The sequence below is a fragment of the Myotis myotis genome, unplaced genomic scaffold (assembly GCF_014108235.1).
Source record: "Myotis myotis isolate mMyoMyo1 unplaced genomic scaffold, mMyoMyo1.p scaffold_m19_p_3, whole genome shotgun sequence".
NCBI classification, from domain to species: domain Eukaryota; kingdom Metazoa; phylum Chordata; class Mammalia; order Chiroptera; family Vespertilionidae; genus Myotis; species Myotis myotis.
In genome coordinates this window covers 186,251,585-186,272,125 of record NW_023416335.1, presented here as the reverse complement: position 1 = coordinate 186,272,125, position 20,541 = coordinate 186,251,585, and the positions used below count along the sequence as shown (strand labels likewise).

At 42.9% G+C, this 20,541-nt stretch overlaps 1 protein-coding gene across 11 annotated transcripts in view; it reads right to left on the bottom strand.

The window, feature by feature from the left end:
- Positions 1–2,957: 2,957 nt before the first annotated feature.
- The window catches only part of EPS8 (epidermal growth factor receptor pathway substrate 8), a 182,208-nt gene continuing 164,624 nt past the window's right edge, over positions 2,958–20,541 (bottom strand). For all 11 annotated transcript variants that reach the window (XM_036296983.1, XM_036296976.1, XM_036296978.1 and 8 more), the window contains 4 exons: positions 18,215–18,437; positions 8,275–8,455; positions 6,271–6,400; positions 2,958–4,234 (listed from right to left, as the gene is read on the bottom strand). In XM_036296983.1, coding sequence (XP_036152876.1) covers positions 4,121–4,234; positions 6,271–6,400; positions 8,275–8,455; positions 18,215–18,437 — 648 coding nt within the window. In that variant the 3' untranslated portion in view covers positions 2,958–4,120. The remainder of the gene's footprint in view (positions 4,235–6,270; positions 6,401–8,274; positions 8,456–18,214; positions 18,438–20,541) is intronic.

The window sequence follows — 20,541 nt, the reverse complement described above, 5'->3', positions numbered from 1 at the left end:
TACAGACTGAAATTCCTGTCTCGAACCAGAACTGTTAAAGGCATGCCCTTTGGGAAAAACTAAATGTAACAAGTATAAAATCACAGCTTCCAGGCCATCAGCAGTGCTGGTTTTGGGGTGTAATTTTGCTTCAGGAAATCTGTAAGACTAGCACTTGGGGGAAGTAAAGCAAGCTGTACAGTTCCTTTGATTGTACAGTCCAAAGGCAGAGGATACAGTTAGGATTCTCTTTAATGTCCAGTTCTTAAAGTAGACACTTACTAAATGTTTATTGAATGGAAGTTGTCTGCTCCTACTCAGAAGCCACCAGTCTTTATATAAACCCCTTAACTGAGCACACAACTTGGTAATAATATTCCTCATGCAAGCCTCCTTATGCAAGCATTGAGAAAGTGAGAAGACCCAACCTTGATGACATCTCCACCCACCCAACCCCCAATGCAGCCACCACAAATTTAATCCTAGGAAACAAGTGAATCTCAAATTTTCCTAGAGAAAAGTATAAAAGGAAAAGTTTTAAGTGATTAGAGTGTCTCTCACATTAGCTCCCCACGACTCAGTGCCTCCTAAGGGGTGGAGGGTGGGGGAAATGAAATTCACTGCTCACCTTTTATAAACAACACAAGACTATCATCTTGGGATAAGGAAACTCAACAGCTCTTTGCTTGGGGACAGTTCCCCAACTGCAGTGCAGCAATGGGATCCCAGCAGAGCAGCTGAGCCCCGCTGAACGGAGGAGTACAGACCAGAGTTCGGGACACTGGAAGTGGCTGGGATTTCCAAAGAAGGGCACCAGAGTGTAGGCAGTTGTGCAGGGAGAAGCTGCAGAAATCTCTTAAGTGAATCCACCCAGTTCATGTAGAGCAGCGGTTCTCAACCTGTGGGTTGCGACCCCTTTTGGGGTGGAACGACCCTTTCACAGGGGTCGCCTAAGACCATCGGAAAACACATATAATTACATATTGTTTTTGTGATTAATCACTATGCTTTAATTATGTTCAATCTGTAACAATGAAATTGGGGGTCACCACAACATGAGGAACTGTATTAAAGGGTCGCGGCATTAGGAAGGTTGAGAACCACTGATGGTTACCCAAACATTACCCAAAAGCAACATTACCCAAAGCTTACCAGGGAGTGGCTGCTAAAGGTTGAGAGTGGAATAGGACTACCAGAGGTGGCCGTGCTGGGGGACATCAAAGATTCAGCTCAGCAAAAGTGAACAGACCTGCTTCAGCACTTTAGGCATCGAGCTGAGATACAAACTACTCTGGGAATTCATCCAAAAAAGGGTATCCCTCAGAAGTAAAAACTCTACGGTATGAACTATTTTTGACAGGTGCAGACAAAGCCTAAAATCCAGCCTGACCAGATAGGCATTAGAGTTTGTAGACAGAGTCCCAACAAGGTGACCAGGCCTTTTAAAACACATTGCGCTTACCATGGTTACCATCCTAACAAAGCATAGAAGCAAAGGTGTGCAATTTCAAAGCGATCAGCCATGTAGAAATCCTTGCTAGAACAAGAATACGTTTCAAAGGAAGATAACATATTCTAGAGCATCTAAAACATCAAAAGCATCAAATACGTAATACAAATGATGACACGTGTAAAGAAAGAGGAAACTGAGACCCATCGTGAGGGAGGAAAAACATAATCGACAAACACTGAGCCCGAGATGGCCCCAATGCTAGATAAAGATGATAAAGCAGCCTTAATGGTTCTTCATTCTATGAGCAGCCGTTGGCTTCATGTCGGTTCCAGTTGCCGGTTGGTTTCGTTTCCCCCACGTTCCCAGAAGCAGCCTTATTGTGCCGTCAGAAATTCAAGGACCAGCTGGCTGGCATGCTCTCCCCGGAGGTCTGAGTCCCAGCTCTATGGATCTGCTGAGCTATTCTCTCGGATGAAATCTTTTCTGAATTCCTGACATAACAGCACCAGTTAGGTTGTGCCCCCTTCTCAGAGGTTTATTTATCAGCTGTGGGTAGGCCCTTCCTCCAAACCTCACAGGCACCGGTGACCAAAACCCTCAGATGTCTGGATCCAATCTCTGTAAGGCCTCTCTCTCAAGATTCTAAATCCCATCCATCCCAACTCTTTTCTTTGTCCCCACAACCCTGAAGGAGGAAACTGCTTCCTGTGATAGTTTCCTTTAGAATTTTCTAGTATAAAGACATAGTTATAGCCCTGGGCGGCGTGGCTCAGTGGCTGAGATTGACCTCTGAACCAGGAGGTCAAGGCTCGATTCCCGTCAATGTATATGCCCAGGTTGTAGGCTCAATCCCCAGTGTCGGACGTGCTGATCAATGATTCTCTCTCATCACTGATCTTTCTATCTCTCGCCCTCTCCCTTCCTCTCTGAAATCAATAAAAATATATTTAAAAAACATGTAGTTATAAATTATACCAGTTCTTTTAATATCAGATATGCTACATTACACTGTTTTAATTTTTCTTTTGTCTCATGCTTACATCTTCAGATATTTTTAGTAAGGGCTTAGTGATAAATGTGTATCAATGCTTATGAAATAAACAAGACCCACAATAATTCTCTATCATCCTTACATTTGTTTCACTTTATCTTATGGAGACATTGAGAAATGGAAAATGGAAAACTCCCATATCCCTCATGATTTGGGGAGAGTTTCCTTGCCTATAAAATACAATTCACAGAGTTATAATAGATAGCTAACAAAGCATTTCTGTGAAGCACTTAGTAATCATAAGTGCTATATAAATTTGTGTTTACTACTGTGACCAACTGTGACTAGACAGTAGAAGGAAGAGCTAATGAAATAAGAGAGGTGAAAAGAAGAGAAACGATTAAAGAAAGTATTCTAGAGTGGTTTCTACAGACTGAAAAATACACTGAAAATCAGTTTTAAAAATATAAGAGTGAGCCTCTGTTTTTCTCATTCCATTCAACCTTGATCCCCAGTCTACACACCAAAGAATCATTTTGCCAATGATGCAGAAACCATTTATTAATATACAGCAAATACTGTTTATTGCAGACTTTCCAGCTGACGCATGTGAAAAAGGCACTATGAAAATTAATGAATCTAGATAATCTCTCTAAATGGATTTATGTTAAAATATACAACATTCTTACATAACATCTGTTTTATATATGTGAAATAATATAACATTTAATGACAAAAATCGTGTTTCCAAAAATAACATTTGTTGAAGGTTAAGTATCTTTCTTTTCTAGATCTAGAATCTTTCACAGGATTAACGTATGTGTAAATTAAGTGTTTCTTATTACCAGAAAAACTTGACACAGATAAACACATAAAATGGCCCCAATTTCCTTTTAACAACTAACATGAATATTCAGAACTGAGACCTTTATTAAGCAAAATACTGTAACTCACACCAATGCAGGCTACTTCCTGGGACATAGTTTGAATATATATGACCTCTTTTCCACTTGTGCTTTCTCATATATAAGAACACAGAACAGATAATAAGCAGGATAGAAGCTAAATCAATATCCAAGCTGTACAAGGAATTGTAAGCAACAGAGCCATGACAAAGAGAATGTCTCGGGAATGCTCCATAGGTTTATATTTGCACGTCCAAGGCCTTGTTGTATTTTTACAGTTCATTAAATGTTTTTATCTTTTAAAAAGTGTTGGCATTGAGAACTTTAAATAAAGCAAAATATTCTATCACTGAGTATGTCAAACAAGAGACCCAAGTACGCAGAAGCTAGCCTAAAGTAACTCACAGGCAAATCTGGAATTGTTAGATTTCAAATCATGGGCAGTGTCTTTGTTTTGCTGCGATACATAACTTCACCACCGTCAAAAATGCCTGCCTCTACACTGAGATGAGGATGAAGTAATTAATCCAATAAAAAAAAAAACCACCTCATCTTGGTTAAGAAAATATTTCCCAAGGGCAAAAAATTCAATGAGAATTTTTTCAGTTTTAATAAAAATAATGGGCCCAGAAGCCAAGTCCTCTACTTACTTATGTTTGCATTGTTATTTTTTATGGCGATAAATAAAGTGTACCAGGAGATAAAACTGACATTCCCTTCATGGCTTCTTAAAACAAAGCACATTGGAATAATGCCAAAAATGTAAATGGAGTTTAAAAACAAACGAAGAAATTAGTGACTGCTTCCTTCATCAAAAGATTCCACTCCTGAATCACTGGCCGCAGCGCTGATTTTTTCCTGTCGTCTTCGCATGATTTCTTGCAATTCAGAGCTGCCGCTGCTATCCTGAAAAGTAAACACGGTTCAGACAAGGTGGTTACTGCTTTGTGCAGGCTGAAGGGCACAGCATCAAACAGCTCAGGGTAAAAACCCTTTGTGTTTTACTTCTAATATCTGTTAGAGGGAAACCTCAAGGCTGCCCTTCATGTAAGTGATGCTTCTGGGTGTCACTATCACATTAATATATTTTTTTATTTATATAGTGTCTTAGGGCATTCACTCGCTCATCATGACTTTCATTTGAACATGATGAGGACATATCAATAATACATGTGGACAGTCCTGGCTGGTATGGTTCAGTGGTTAAAGCATCGGCCTGACAGATCTCAGGTTTTATTCCTGGGCAAGGGTATGTACCTGGATTGCAGGTTTGATCACCAGCCTTGATTAGGGTGAGTGTAGGAGGCTACCAATCTATGTGTCTCTCTCACTTCAATGTTTCTTTCTCTCTCTCTCTCTGCCTCCCCACTCCCTCCCTTCCACTCTCTCTGAAAATCAATGGAGAAAAATATCCTCGGGTGAGGATTAAAAAATAAATAAATAATAATAATAATAATACATGTTGACAGCTCTAGATCCCCTGGGAGAAAGAAGATACGTGTACATTAAGCATAATAGGATGGAAAATTCTCAAAGAACCCTTGTTAGCTTTAAGAAGATAACTCATACCCCTTTAGGGAATTCTAAATCAGGCCCAAAGACTGTCTCAGAACACACCGAGTTTCCCTCCACACGGTGCTGACCTTCTGACGTCAGCTCAGCTTTTCTCCTTTCCAAGTCCTCCTGCAACCCCTGTGCATCCTCCTTATCCTGCGCTTATCAATCAAAGTTTCTGGAAACATAGGTAAGTAATCTAATAAATGAACTAGATGCAAGAGAGGGGCGTGGTGGGAAGGCGGCTGAGGAGGATGAAGAACCTCAGGTAGTCAGTCTCTGCCTCAATTCACAGCCAGAGGAACAGGAGCGAGGGACCAGGAGGACATGGGCAGTCAGGGCAAATGACAATGATAGGGAGTCTGGACAAAAGGAATCCAGCAACGCTAGGAATACGGCACTTTTATCATACCCTCAGGAAGTATGTATACGCTCTCAATAAAATTAGAATGTATTATAATGCTAACAAAACTGCCTCGGCAAAGATATACTTCCTTATTCATATTCCATATGCAGGGAGCCTGATACGTACAGATCAATGTGGGAAAATTTCCAAGGGAAGTAGAATTTTCCTGAATGAGAATAGTTACAGGGTTGTATGCATGAAGCTATTTTACTCTGAGTTTAGTACTGAATTTGCATAATATACCTGCTGGAGATAATCATGTATCAATTTCACACCAAAGCCTATCTCCTTTCATTTGAGTCCAAGTAGAACAAAAAACGAAGGCGATTAAGTGCTGTGAGATGTAAAGTTGGAAACTGCCCCTCCAAGGCCCATTTTTAAGTGGAGTAGGATAGTGGAAGCTTAAATACGTACAATCTAGAAATTATCTACTCTGCTTCTCCACAGACAACCAGGACTAAATAACTACCCTGAGGCTCCCTATGTTCATGATGCCTCGCTGGTATTTTCCCTCTGACTGTTTAGATGTATAACGAGGCCTGAGACACACAGCCACGGTTTTAAGAACTTGTAACCTCTAACCTACTGGAGTCTGCAAACTAAACATTAAGAACAGGCAAAAGAGTTCTGGCCTCTTAAGGCATTTACTCACTCAGAAGTAAATGTCCGTTACTGTGTCAAAATGGAAATTCCTACAGAAATAGCTAATGCATATAAAATGAGAACACTATGTTTTCATTAAATGTCCAAAAGTATATGCCCTAGCTTCCTGTTACATGAGCATTTATAACAAATTAATCTCCCTGCAAATGGTCAATAGTGGTCCCTGGTGACAAATTACAAATGCTGAGTCAAACTTAATGCAGCTCTGTTTGGAAGGGAAACTGACCAATATGGACATAAACAGATGAGTTCAGAGCTTTCAATTAGGATCTACACTCCTGACGAATGCACACCACCACCTCAGGTTGACAAGTCCTACCTCTAATGCGGCTTTCTGGACGGTGATTTGGTTAAAGACTCTGGCCCCTTCCGGGCAGACTGTCTTCAGTTCATCTTTATTGAGAGAGAAAAGTTGTGCACCATTTAATACTCCAAGGCTATTGACAGTCCTAAAAAAAAGGACAAAGAAATAGAGGATTAGAAATATTGTCTATTAAAAAGAAAAGAAAGCATTTCTGGTCCTGCTATAACCTCTTTTCTAAGTGTTCCATACACTGGAACTCATCAAATGGTACTACACTGCTAAGTCCAGATAAGGACAGGGACATGCGTGATATGACCCGGAGGCTACATCACAGGGGTGGGGAACCTTTTTCCTGCCAAGGGCCATTTGGATATTTATAACATCACTAGAGGCCCAATGCATGAAATTTGTGCAAGAGTAGGCCTTCGCAGCTGTGGCAGCTGCCTCGATCCCGCAGCTGCAGCCCCGACTTCGTCCAGAAGATTGTCTGGAAGGTTGTTGGCTGTCCAGTCTAATTAGCATATTACACTTTTATTATTATAGATTCTCAAACCATACAAAATTATACACCTAAAAAGTAGCCTGCTATATTTGGTCAAACATTTAATAAACTCACCCCTAATGCCTTGGCAGGGCCAGACCAAATGATTTCAACAGCCTTATATGGCCCACAGGCAAGACGTTCCCCACCCCTGCTATATGAGTATAAAGTATCAGAAAGGAGCCAATTGGTGTAGTATCATTATTGTTTAGGACCAATTCCTTGAAATTTTATGTTTCATAGGAAGAAGAGAGAACTTTCTAGTAAAAGGTAATTGACTAACCAGTGAATCTCACTTTTAAGTCATGCTGGGCAAGTGAGTTTATAATACTCAAGTTTTCTTGAATATGTGTTAGTTAAATAATTTATTGTGTCAAAACACATAAGCTGAAAGGAGTTCATCACCACCAAACAAGTATTACAAGAAATGTTAAGGGATCTTCTTAAGTAATAATAAGAAAAAAGGTTTAAAAATATGAATAATAAACAGCCATAAAAAAGAATTAAACCTTACCATTTCAGCATGGATGGACCCAGAAGGTATTATGCTAAGTGAAATGAGTCAGTCAGACAAAGACAAATACCATATGATTTCACTTACATGTGAAATCTAACGAACAAAATAAATAAACAAAACAGAAACAGACATGGTTGCCAGAGGGGAGGGAGTTGGGGGAATGGGTGAAAAAGGTGGAGGGATTGAGAAGTACAGACTGGTAGCTACAGAACAGTCACAGGGATGTGAAGCACAGCATAGGGAACACAGTCAATAATACTGCAATAACTATGCATGGTGCCAGGTGGGTACCGGAAATATCGGGGGAACGCTTTGTAAAGTATATGATTGTCTAACCACCATGCTGAATACCTGAAACTAATACAAAATAAGATTGAATGTAAACTGTACTTGAGAAAATTTTTAATCATTTAAAAAGAGTGTGTACAGAGACTCAAAATCAAGTAAAGGGAGTTTAAAAAACAAACAAACACATAAGCTGTTCACAAAAATAATAGGTACGTTAGAAACTTTAACATGGGTTCACTAAAGGAAAAGACCGATTAGATTATGGTTCACAATAGGCAATGTTACCTGTTTTTTATTTGCCTGGCACTATATCCCGCAGCAGGAGAGAGTCGGCTCTCTGCCCTGCATGGTCTGGAGTCTGCCTAAGACAGTCCCTCTCGAGTGGCCTGAGAAGGGAGACGGGAAGCCGCAGTCTCAAAGCTGCAGACAGTTCACTGAAGGGACCAGGGATGCGACACCACCACTCAGAAAACAGGGTGCCCTCAAAGGAGAGTTATTTCTGCTTCTTCCAAGTCTTTTTTTTTAGCTATAAACAGCTACAGCCATTTCCTGAGATTAACAAAGGCAGTTTGGGCTCTTGCATTTCTAGAGTCATTTGTGACATCTTGGTGATGAGAGTGAAAACAATGCATGCTTACACACAAAACTGTGGGGAACTCCCAGAGAGACTTACACAGGGTTGAAGCCCTTTGACTGTAACCACGTCTTCACGTCCTCTGGTGTGGAGTCGTAAGTGATGTTGACAACTGGCACATTCTGCCGTGGCACATGGAACTTCTTCTGGGCCGCACTCCGGCCAATGGTCAGCCTGTGGATGAGCTCGTCCTGCACCTCCTCCATCTGCGATTTCCTTCCTAGACACCGACACCGAGTAGGTTATTTCTGAAAACTCCTAACACATCTCACTCTCCAGAACCCCAATGCCAATAATCCTTCCACCCCATAGAACGTATATTACCTAGTGTTCCAACCATCCTTCCTCACTTTCATCCTCACTCAGCACAAATTCCGTGATCAATTATTAAAACCACTCCCTAGCTTTTCTTTTCTCTCTTTATTGTACTCACTTGGCAGAACCCCAACGCTTGTTAAACCTAACTTTCTGCTTATTCTGTGCCTGCACCTGCCCACTGAGTATAACACAACAATGCTGAATGGTCTCATGTTAAATTCATGACTGTGAACCTCAACTGGGTTGTTAACGCCCTCTGACAATCACACTACATTTCCTTAGGCCAGTGGTCTCTATGGCTGGAAAGTTTGACCCCAGGAGACGTCTGACAATGGCCGGAGCCACTTTTGGATGCCACAGTTGGGGTGATGGGTAGAGGCCTGGGATGCACAGAACCATCTACAATGCACAGGTCAGTCTCCTGCAGCAGAATTATCCAGCCCAAAATGTCAACAGGGCTCAGGTTGAGAAATGCTGTGCTAGACATAATTGTCCACTTTTCCACAGGTATTTACTATCTTCTTTCTCTGTAAACCTCCAGCACCTTACTACCCAATCCTTACCCTAAACTGATAATCTCATTTTCCTAATTTCTGAAAAAATATTTAAAACGTTAGAAGAGAATCTCCCTAAGTTCCTCTACAGCTCTCCTCACCACCCAGAACGTTCCCCGCACTTGCTGCCTTCCTCCTTCCTTCCTATTACACGATGCTCCTCGGGCCACCCCTCTACACGCACAGGCCCCCTGTCCTCCATTTAAATATTGGACGGTAATGTCTCCTCTACTTATCTTGGGTCCCCAATTTCCCTCTTGCACTAAATCCTTTCATCAGCACACTAACATGCTATGATTGTCTTATTATTTCTCACCTTTAAATAAGTCCTTTCTTGACCCCATGGTCCCTTCCATTCCTGCCCATTTCTCTGCTCTCCTTTCAGCAAAACTCTCCGAAAAGCTGTCTATATGAGCGCACCCCACTTCCATTCTCCAACGTTCTCTTACATTCACTGTCATTAGGCTCCTGGCCCTCCCTCCACGACACTTTGCTCAGCTCCAATGGGAGATTCCCAGTCCTTGTCTCACTTAACCTATCAGCAACACTGAGGGAGGCAATTCCCGGAAACACTTCTTGTGGCCTTCAGGACACCACACTCCTGCTATGTCTCCCTGGGACTCTCCTTCTCAGTACACTTTGCTGAATATTCTCATCTCCCCAACTAAGTAACATGGAAATAGCCCAGGGCACCCTGGGACCTCCCCTCTGCCTGCACTCGCGCCATCAGTGACCAATGGGACTAGGCTCAGGGCTGTAAATGCCACTGAGAAGCTAATGTCGGCAATGATTTCTCCAGTCCAGACGCTCCTGGGACTTTGGATCCACATGCCCACGGCCTCCTTGATGGCGTCGTTTAGATGTGTACTAGAGATCTCAAATATAACATGTCCAATCCTATCTGCTTATCTTCTTCCTGGAGCTTGCTTTTATGCTAGACTTCCCAACCTAGTTAAAGATAATTCTATAATTCATCAGCACATCCTGTTAATCCTGCCATCAAAATATAACAAAAATCCAACCACTCCACTCCATTTTTTTCCCATTACCAGCTTGGTCTAAGCCACCAGCCTATTCACAGTTCGCCCTGCTTCTCCTCTCCACTACCCACCTCTTGCTCTTCATTCTTTTCTCAATACAACAGTTGAAATGATCTTTTTAAAAGTGTAAGTCGGATATTGCAACTCTTCTCCCAATTACTCCCAGGAAAAGGCCCTCCATGACCTCCAACCCCTCCACTGTCGTTCCCAGTGGCTTCCTTGGTGCTCCTCCCATTTAAGAGCTTCTGCCTGGAATGCCTCCTCCACACACAGCCCTATGGTTCTCCTTCCCTCCCTAAGATTTCCCCTGTTTAAAATTGCAACCTCCTCCCCATCACAGGCTTTATCATTCTTAGTCACTTTGCACCTTCTAATGTTCAGTATCAATTTATCCACCTACTAGTATCTACCTACCTACCTACCTACCTACCTACCTACCTATAGCCTTTCATTAAAACAGATGCCTGAGGCGAAAAACAAGTTTGGCTGTTTTGTTTGCTTTATCTGGAACAGTGTAGGAATTCAATAAATAACCTCTGACTTAAATGAATGAATGAGGCATTCTGCTGCCGTTTTCACTGAGACTTTGAAAAACATTATTAGCAAAGCTCTAAAATAACTAGATAACAAAATGAATGCCGAAAGAGGAAAAATGATGTGTCGTAACCACATTGTTAATTAGTAGCAGAATTTAGCAAGAACTGGTTTCTGACTTAGACTCAGCGAGTTTATGGCCATAGTCATTGAAACTACCTTTGTTTGACTTACCTACTATGACTCTCCCCTACTTATTTTATGCTTAAGGGAAGAATGCATACATGAACACTTCTTTATGAGAAAAATGGGGAAGAAATAAATGCATGGGAAGGGGACTAATATGTTTGTGTATTTAAAAAATACAGATATATTATTTGTATATCACCTTCAAGGATTAAGTACAAAGACCTGATATGTAGTAATCCACTTAATTAATGACCAGGTCACAAAGAGAGCATTTTGTGACCATTATACTATGATCTCCCTTCCCCATCCTCCCCCAAGGAGAGTGTTTTAGAAAGTGTTTGGTGTCCCTGAGAAATAAGTGAAAGTATGACAAAACTCATATAGTGTTATTTCAGTCTACTTTGTTTTAAATGCTTCAATTCAAGTATTCAGGAAACGTTTTGAAGAAGTCATCAAAAGAAAATAGGGGAAAGGAAGAGAGCAGGGAAGGGATGGACATGGACAAAGGGAGGGAGAGATGGAAAAAAGGGAGGGAGGGAGGGGGGGAAGAAAGGAGGGAGGGAGCGAGGGAGGAAGGGAGACAGGGAGGGAGAGAAGGGTGAGAAGGAGGGAGGGAGGGAGGATGAGAGGGCTAGAAGGAGTGACAGGAACTATTATGGACTGTCACATTTAAGTAACTCATTGCATGCATTTCATTTATTAACTCTTTCAAATCACATCATACTTTCTCAAAGGAATAAAAAAGAAAAATGATCACTACACTAAGAGATTTATTTTCTTGTCTGTTGACTCGGCCACTGCGTGATCACCTGTGGTCTGTCCACACCATGGCCATTTTCCAGGGAGTACAAACACCTCTTGTAATGTGCCCTGACTTTGGTTTCCATTGGCGATGTTCTGGTACACAACAACAAACCAGACTAACTTTACAACTCTTTCTAAAATGACACTTCTGATTACAAATGATTAAACCCAAATAATAAGGGCTAACATTTCAAAGGCATGGAAGAAATGCAAAACAACTAAAGCACTGATATCTTCAAATTGAGGAGAGAAAAGCCTTTTTGAACCCTCCGGTAAGTCTATTTGAAAAGTTTATATGACACGGGCCTCCAAGCAGATAGCGTGACTAGGCAAAAGGAGTCTGGTTCTTGCTGCATTTTACAAACTGCCATGCCGACCTTTCCCCTTATTCATGGCTATTTGGTAACATTTTTATGCGGGAGTATTGGCTTTGCGGTTCCTTCCATTTTCTTTTTATCACAAGTCCAGGCAGTAAGCAGAGAATATTGGAGGCAGCATAGTCGCGTACTTTGACAGAACTCAGGCAATCAGTGAATGCACATGTCTACCTGGTTCTAAATGACTGCTGAAACCCTCCAACAGCCATTCAGAAAATAAACTGTTCTCCAAAAGTACTTGAGAAGAAGCTATCCAAAAATACTTATTTTGTAAAATGAAATATATTTATTTAATGTCAAACCATATTTTTGAGATATCTTTAAAAGGAATTTTATGTGAGTAAATATAAATTTTTTATTATTTTAAGGAAACAAGCACATGCGTTAATTTTGGGAGAGACGCTGTATTTTATAGAGCAAAGTCCCTCTTTTACTTATGAAAAACAGACTTGAAAATGATGAGTCACAATTACCAAGAGAGTTCTCTATCTTTAAAGTATTCCAACTATCCTCTTTCCCATTAGGTTATTCTTAGTTTCTTAGGCTAGGACAAAGAACAAACTGTCCCAACCCACAGACCGTCCAAATGGGGGCTGGATGCCTATGAACTCTGATCCTAGGCCTGGAAAGACTGTCACGGTATCGAAGATTACTGTGCTGACGTATCCAATGAGGGAAATGTCATAAACTTGTGGCAGAATGAAGAAAGAACAGAACTTTCTAACAGGAAATGTCTTTCCCATAGAGAAATCAATAAAAACATTTATAGAACTTTCTCATTACAAAACTATGTCTTTGGTGTCTTTGAAAAAATATGAACATCTTTTAAAAATACACAAATATTTTTTTAAATTTAGTAGCATATATTTACACACACTTACACACATTCTCACACACACACATTGGTTTTAGCTGCACAGAGTTCATTGTTTTTCCAAAACTTCGTTTTTCCGTTAGTTTTTTTGGTGAGATCAAGATGAAGATAAGAAGGTGATTTTAAATTGGCTCACCCCTAGGGAGAGAGGGTAATGTATAAAATAGGCTTACACTTCACCCACTTAACCAGAATTTCTAGAACAATTAAGTAGTAATAGTTTTACTTGTTCTTTTTGTTTCTTTTTTAATGTATCAAAATTGGCCACAATTGAATAGAAGTAGCTGGGGTTTACTGAGGTGAGAAAAACAGTAGGATAAAACAGGAGTGAAAGATTCAGTAATTTGGTTTTGAATTTGAATCTTAAGCATTAAATCACAACTATAAAGTTAACTAGAGGCCCGGTGCATGAAATTCATGCACTTGGGGGAGGGGGCGTTCCAGCCCGGCCTGCGCCCTCTCGCAGGGAGTGGGCCTAACCTGTCAGTCGGACATCCTTAGTGCTGCCGCAGAGGCGGGAGAAACTCCCGCCACTGATGCTGCGCTCGCCAGCCATGAGCCCAGCTTCTGGCTGAGCGGCACTCCCCCTGTGGGAGCGCACTGACCACCAGGGGGCAGCTCCTGCGCTGAAGATCTGCCCCCTGGTGGTCTGTGTACATCATAGTGACCAGTTGTTCCACTGTTGGGCAGAAACTGGCTCTCCGACATCCCCTGAGGAGCTCCAGATTGCAAGAGGGCGCAGGCCAGGCCAAGAGACCCCTGCATGATCGGGGCCAGGGAGGGACGCGGGAGGATTCCAGGGCGTGTCCAGCCCATCTCGCTCAGTCCCAATCGACCGGATCTCAGCAGCAAGCTAACCTACCAGTTGGAGCATCTGCCCCCTGGTGGTCAGTGCAAGTGGTTGAGCATATTATGCTTTGATTGGTTGAATGACCGACCAGCTGACCGGACACTTAGCATATTAGGCTTTTATTACATAGGACTAGAGGCCCGGTGCACAAAAATTTGTGCACTCGCGGGGGGGGGGGGTGCTTCAGCCCGGCCTGTGCCCTCTCGCAGTCTGGGACCCCTCAAAGCATGTCCACCTGCTGGCTTAGGCCCGCTCCCTGGGGGATCGGGCCCAAGCTGGCAGTCAGACATCCCTCTGGCAGCCCGGCAGCCCTCGGGGGATGTCCACCAGCAGGAAGCAGACCTAAGCTTCAGTCGGACATCCTTAGTGCTGCTGAGGAGGCGGGAGAGGTTCCTACCACCACCACTGTGCTGGCAGCCATCAGTCTGGCTTGTGGCTGACCAGAGCTCCCCCTGTGGGAGCACACTGACCACCAGGGGACAGCTCCTACACTGAGCATCTGCCCCCTGGTGGTCAGTGTGTGTCATAGTGACCAGTCATTCCCAGTCTTTCTGCTGTTAGGGCCAATTTGCATATTGCCCTTTTATTATATAGGATAGAGGCCTGGTGCATGGGTCGGGGCTGGCTGGTTTTCCCTGAAGGGTGTCCCGGATCAGGGTGGGGGGTCCCGCTGGGGTGCCTGGCCAACCTGGGTGAGGGGCTGATTGGTGTTTTCAGACTGGCCACAGCCCCTTCAGGGTTGGGGTCCCCACTGGGGTGCCTGGCCAGCCTGGGTGAGGGGTGTATGGCTGTTTGCAGCTGGTCACACCCCCTTCAGGGTGGGGGTCCTCACTGGGGTGCCTGGCCAGCCTGGATGAGGGGCTGATGGCTGTTTGCAGGCTGATCAAGCCTCCCCCCCAGGGGGGACCCCACCCTAAGGAGGTTTGGCCAGCCTAGGTGAAAAGAACCCAGAATGGAGCCCCAAGAGAGGCCATATTGAGAGAATGAAAAAGATCCTTCACACACACCCTTTATATACTAAACTACAGGCCCAGTGCACGAATTTGTGCATGGGTGGGGACTCTCAGCCTGGCTGACGATTGGGGCCTATCGGGTGGGGGGCCGGCTGGCAGAGAGGAGGGGCTGCGGGAGGTTGGCCAGCTGGCCCCCCCATGGGGCCATCAGGGGGGCTGGCCAGCTGGGGGGAGGGGCCATGGGAGGTTGGTGGCCACCACCCCTCAAATTGGGGCCAATCAGGGGGAGGTTATGGCCAGGGGAAGGGTCCACGAGAGGTTGGCTGTGGGAGTGCACTGACCATCAGGGGGCAGCTCCTGAATTGAGCGTCTGCCCCCTGGTGGTCAGTGCATGTCATAGCAACTGGTCGGCTGGTCATTCCAGTTGTTTGGTCGTAATGGTCACTTAGGCATATATATATATATATATATATATATATATATAGCTATCCTTCACACACACACACCCTTTATATACTAAATATCCTTCACACACACACCCTTTATATACTAAACTAGAGGCCCGGTGCACAGATTTGTGCACTGGTGGGGTCCCTTGGCCTGGCCTATGGGGATCTGGCTGAAACCGGCTCTCTGACATCCCCTGAGGGGTCCCCAATTACAAGAGGATGGTTCTCGGGTGACACACCCTGGAATCAGGCTCCCTCCTCTCTGGTTCCAGGTGCGTCACCCAGAAACCGCAGCTGCTAAATCACCACAGCTCAGCAGCTCCTGTGTTGAGCATCTTTCCCCTTGTGGTCAGTGCATGTCATAGCTATCGGTCGGAGTGTCTTCCCCCTGCTGGTCATTGTGCATCATAGCTACTGTCGGCAGGTCGAACGATCAGACGGTCACATAGGCTTTTATATATATAGATATCCTTCATACACACATACACACACACACACACACACACAGAGACCCTTTATATACTAAGTACCCTTCATATACACACACCCTTTATATATTACATATCCTTTACACACACACACCAGAGTGAAGAAATTCATTCCTGGTTCCAGTTTTCCAAGAATTTTTATCTATCAAATACAGATCATGCAAAATAATTTTATAATGCTTATAAAACACAATTTAAAGAGTAAATGGACCAGAAATACATAATCAGGTATAGCAAAATAAAAATTATGTTAGAATTATCTTTAGTTTTCAAATTATCTACATTGCTATTCCCAGTACTAAAAAGGATAATCCAAAGTTGGTCACAGTGTTGTTGTTTTTTTTGTTTATTTAAATCTGGTTTTCACAGAAACCGTTCACATTTAAATTTATGAAAGACTAAAGTTAAAATATAAATTACATGAAATCTGAATCCAGAGACCAAATTTGAAACTGCTATTGGTAAAATGGTCATATTAAGTTAGTATTCCTGTGCATCCTATCTAATAATAGAGAAACATGGCAATTAACCGTAACTTCGCTACCCTTCCCATTGGCTAATCAGCGAGATATGCAAATTAACTGCCAACCAAGATGGCGGCTGGCAGCCAGGCAGCTGAAGCGAACAGGAGGCTTGCTTGCTCCAGTGAAGGAGGAAGCCAAGGTTCCCTGCCTGCCGCCGCCCAGCTCTGAGCTGCACTCTAAGAAACAATGTTGCAAATATAGAAGCTAAACAAACCCCAGAAACCTGCTTTCAGCCAGCCGGGCCTCAGAGCTGGAGTTGAAACAGTGTTACAATTATAGAACCCAAACAAACCCAGAGACCTGCTTTTAGTAGCCGACGTCTCAGAGCTGGAGCCGAGCCTCAGAGATAAAGCCGGCTCTCAGTTCCAGTGACAGCCATAGAAGGTAAGTAAATCCCAGAATTAAAAAAAGAAAAGAAAACAAGGAGAGGTTGGGAGCTTCAGTCACCCACCAGCCTGAAAACGGCCCTCAGCCCCTCACCCAGACTGGCCAGGCACCCCAGTGGGGATCCCCACCCTGAATGGGGTGTGACCAGCTGCAAACAGCCATCATCCTCTCATCCAGGCTTGCCAGGCACCCCAGTGGGGACCCCCACCCTGAAGGGGCTGTGACCAGCTGCAAACAGCCATCATACCCTCATCCAGGCTGGCCAGGCACCCAAGCGGGACCCCAACCCTGATCCAGGACACCCTTCAGGGCAAACCAACCGGCCCCCACCCATGCACCAGGCCTCTATCCTATATAGTAAAAGGGTAATATGCAAAGTGACCCTAACAGCAGAAGGACTGGGAATGACTGGTCACTATGACACACACTGACCACCAGGGGGCAGATGCTCAATGCAGGAGCTGCCCCCTGGTGGTCAGGGCGCTCTCACATGGGAGGAGCTCTGCTCAGCCACAAGCCAGGCTGATGGCTGCCAGTACAGCGGTGATGGTAGGAGCCTCTCCTGCCTCCTCAGCAGCGCTAAGGATGTCCGACTGCAGGGTAGGTCTGGTCCCCACTGGCAAGTGGACATCCCCCGAGGGCTTCCGGGCTGCCAGAGGGATGTCTGATTGCCATCTTAGGCCCAATCCCCCGGGGAGCGGGCCTAAGCCAGCAGGTGGTCATCCCCTGAAGGGTCCCAGACTGCGAGAGGGCACAGGCCGGGCTGAGGGGTCCCCCCCCCCTCCTGCCGCCACCAAGTGCACAAGTTTTTGTGCACTGGGCCTCTAGTATATATGTATGCAAGAATAGAAAATATAAGGAAAAGGAGCAGGAAAACTATGGTGATGATAGAGATGATGATATCAGCAAATATTTACTGACTGCTTATAATGTGGCATATTGGTCAAAATCAACCAGGGCTTTTCTACCTCAATACCACTGACATTTTGGGCCAGATAATTCTGTTGGGGGTTGGGGGTCCTGTTCATTTTAAGATACTGCTAAACCTCCCTGGATCTAACTATTAGATGCCAGTAGCATCTACCCAACGGTGATCAAAGTACATCTTCAGACAATACCACATGTCCCTGGGGGGAGGAGGGTAAAATCACCCCTGACCAAGAACAACTGATCTAAGTGCTCCCTATACATTATCTCATTGAATCTTCACAATCACTCGTAGAAGTAGAAACCATTATTTCTCCCCATTTTTCAGATATCGAAGTACATAGGATTATTAAATTGTTGAAGGACACACAGTCAGTAAGTGATGTGTCAGTGTGCACAGTCAAGTATGTGTGGCTCCAGAGTCTTCAACCCACCACCATGACAGTGTTGGAATATGTGTAGAAATACACACACTGGAGGACAGAGCTTCCTGTTTTTCAAAATTACTTGGAGGATAAAAAAAATGAGGTGAAAATCTTTGCAATCTACCAAGCATGATGCACATATAAAGGACTATTATTTATATTTAATATTTAGTGCCAGTAAAACCAATAATAAACAATATTTTACCTAGCAGTGCTTTTAACTTGCAGAATGCACTGTGCAGTTTTTGTGCGCTCCTCCCCCCAACCCCCACCCTGGGGAACTTACGGTCCACGGGCAGCTGTTTGTGCCTCTGGCTATCTCGCATAAAACTGCCACCACTGTCACTGGAGCTGCTGTTCTGACGGGTGACGTTTGCAGGGGCCTTTGACACGGGAACAGGTGCTGGAGTGGTCGGTGGGAGGGGGACAGGAACAGGAGCTGGCGTTGGAGGAGGCGATGGAGCAGAGGGAGGGTCAGTGGGCTTTGGACCATACTCCATCCTTTGCTTCTGTAAAAAGATAAACAATTAATTTGAAGGTGTAAAAACATAAACCTAGCCTAGGAAAATGTACTTTGACAGGACATTTTTGGCAATTTACTTGTAAACTTAATTGCAAATTTATATATGCATGTGTCTATACACAGACATATACACACACATCCCAGTCCTGTATAGTATAATAATCATTAAAAAATGAATACTCTATGTACTTGTTCAAATCAAAATGTAAATTAAGGAGTCAAAACAATATACCAATAGGAAATAGAAGTATTAATATTAATAACAAATATTAAGAAAACGAAATTTGAACTTGGAATCATACATAACCAGAGTAGGTCAAAGGATTTCTGATTATTTCATAATTTTCATTAATAAAAACTTCTCATTGCACTGGAAGTCTAAATATCAATAACACAGAGCATTACCTATTCTTTACTTTAAATGTATGTTATATTAAAAATGTTTAATTTTGTGTCTAAGTAATATGTTAAGAAGAGGGCAATATTTCGGTAGCTAAAAAAACTTTGTTGTAAAGTAAGCAAGCAATTTTTAAATGTTAATTTATTCAAGTCATAACTCTGTGCCATCATCTAATGCTAACTTCTTACAATTAGATATTTTCAGTGTTAAAATGGGAATGTTGTGGATGGATAGTGCTGAGGGTAATAGTACGTCTAATTATATGGTGATGGCTGAAACTCAAAAACATATATGAGAACAAAGGCCATGTGGGGATTTGTATTAAAAAAGGTGGATGGCCCTAACTGGTTTGGCTCAGTGGATAGAGCGTCAGCTTGCGGGCTGAAAGGTCCCAGGTTCGATTCCAGTCAAGGGCATGTACCTTGGTTGCAGGCACATCCCCAGTAGGAGGTGTGCAGGAGGCAGCTGATCGATGTTTCTCTCTCATTGATGTTTCTAACTCTCTATCCCTCTCCCTTCCTGTCTGTAAAAAATCAATAAAATATATTTTTTTAAAAAGTGGATGAGATAAAATATACAATTAACTTTCAATAACTTTCAAATCATTATAGGCTATGATAAAACAGTATTCATATATATTCCCTCTTAAACCACACACAATAGCTAAAACTTTAAATAAAATAATTTTAACTAATAGAAAACTGCATTAAAACCAGTTCCAAATTCACAAAAGGCACTTATTTTGTTGTAGAGTCAAATATACAGAGCAATGGACGTGTACTTTGCATAAAGTTTAGATACTGCACTCAAACAATTTTAGTTATTCTAAATCCAGGATTAGCAGATAACATGCAAAATGCAGGCCTTTTGGTAATCTGGTCCTTTGGTTAGAAAAGTGCTATTTACTTTTAATTTCTAAATTGGCCCAAATATAAGGTAATGGTGATTTTTAGAGGCCTCCCCAATTTCCACAGAGATCAAAAACATAAAAATACACACCACACACAAATATCACTTTTAATTAAATCAGTATTCAAAAAAGCAACACACCAACCACCATCATAGTCCGCTGCACAGCAAATGAGTGACACCTGTGGAAACCAGTGTGGCAAGGCCTTGGCTCTTTCCTGCTGTCTCTTTAAAAGCTGCGACTCACCAGCCAGTGGGTGGAGAAGGTGGGAAGGGTACAGAGCAAGGATGAAAGCAGAATGGAGAGGTGTTTATCATGCTGCGAGGTACTGGAAGGGGGAAGGAGCAAGGCTGCGATTCGTGGAGCACGCCATGGAGTTAGATGGGAGAGAAGCAGAAATCGCTGACCCTTTCAGATTCAAGGCCTAGAAACATTTCTAATATATTAAATAAAAGAGTTGATTTTATTATGATAATTATTCCCCACAAAACAATGTTCCTATATTTGGGCCAATAAAATATTTAAAGCAAACCAAATACAGCAAACGTCACCAAAATGTAATACTTAGCACACACCAAAGTCATCTGATTAAAATATATGCAATGTTCCCTTGACGGGAATGTCCTTTGCACATAATAACATGAAGGGTTAGTGAGTTCTCACAATAGAATTTCAAAAATGTCAGAGTTTAAATTGCTGTTTTTAAAGCTTAAACAAACAAACAAAAAAAAAGTGCTATCAGCTCTGCATTCCATAATATGATTCATATTTTCGGCTTTC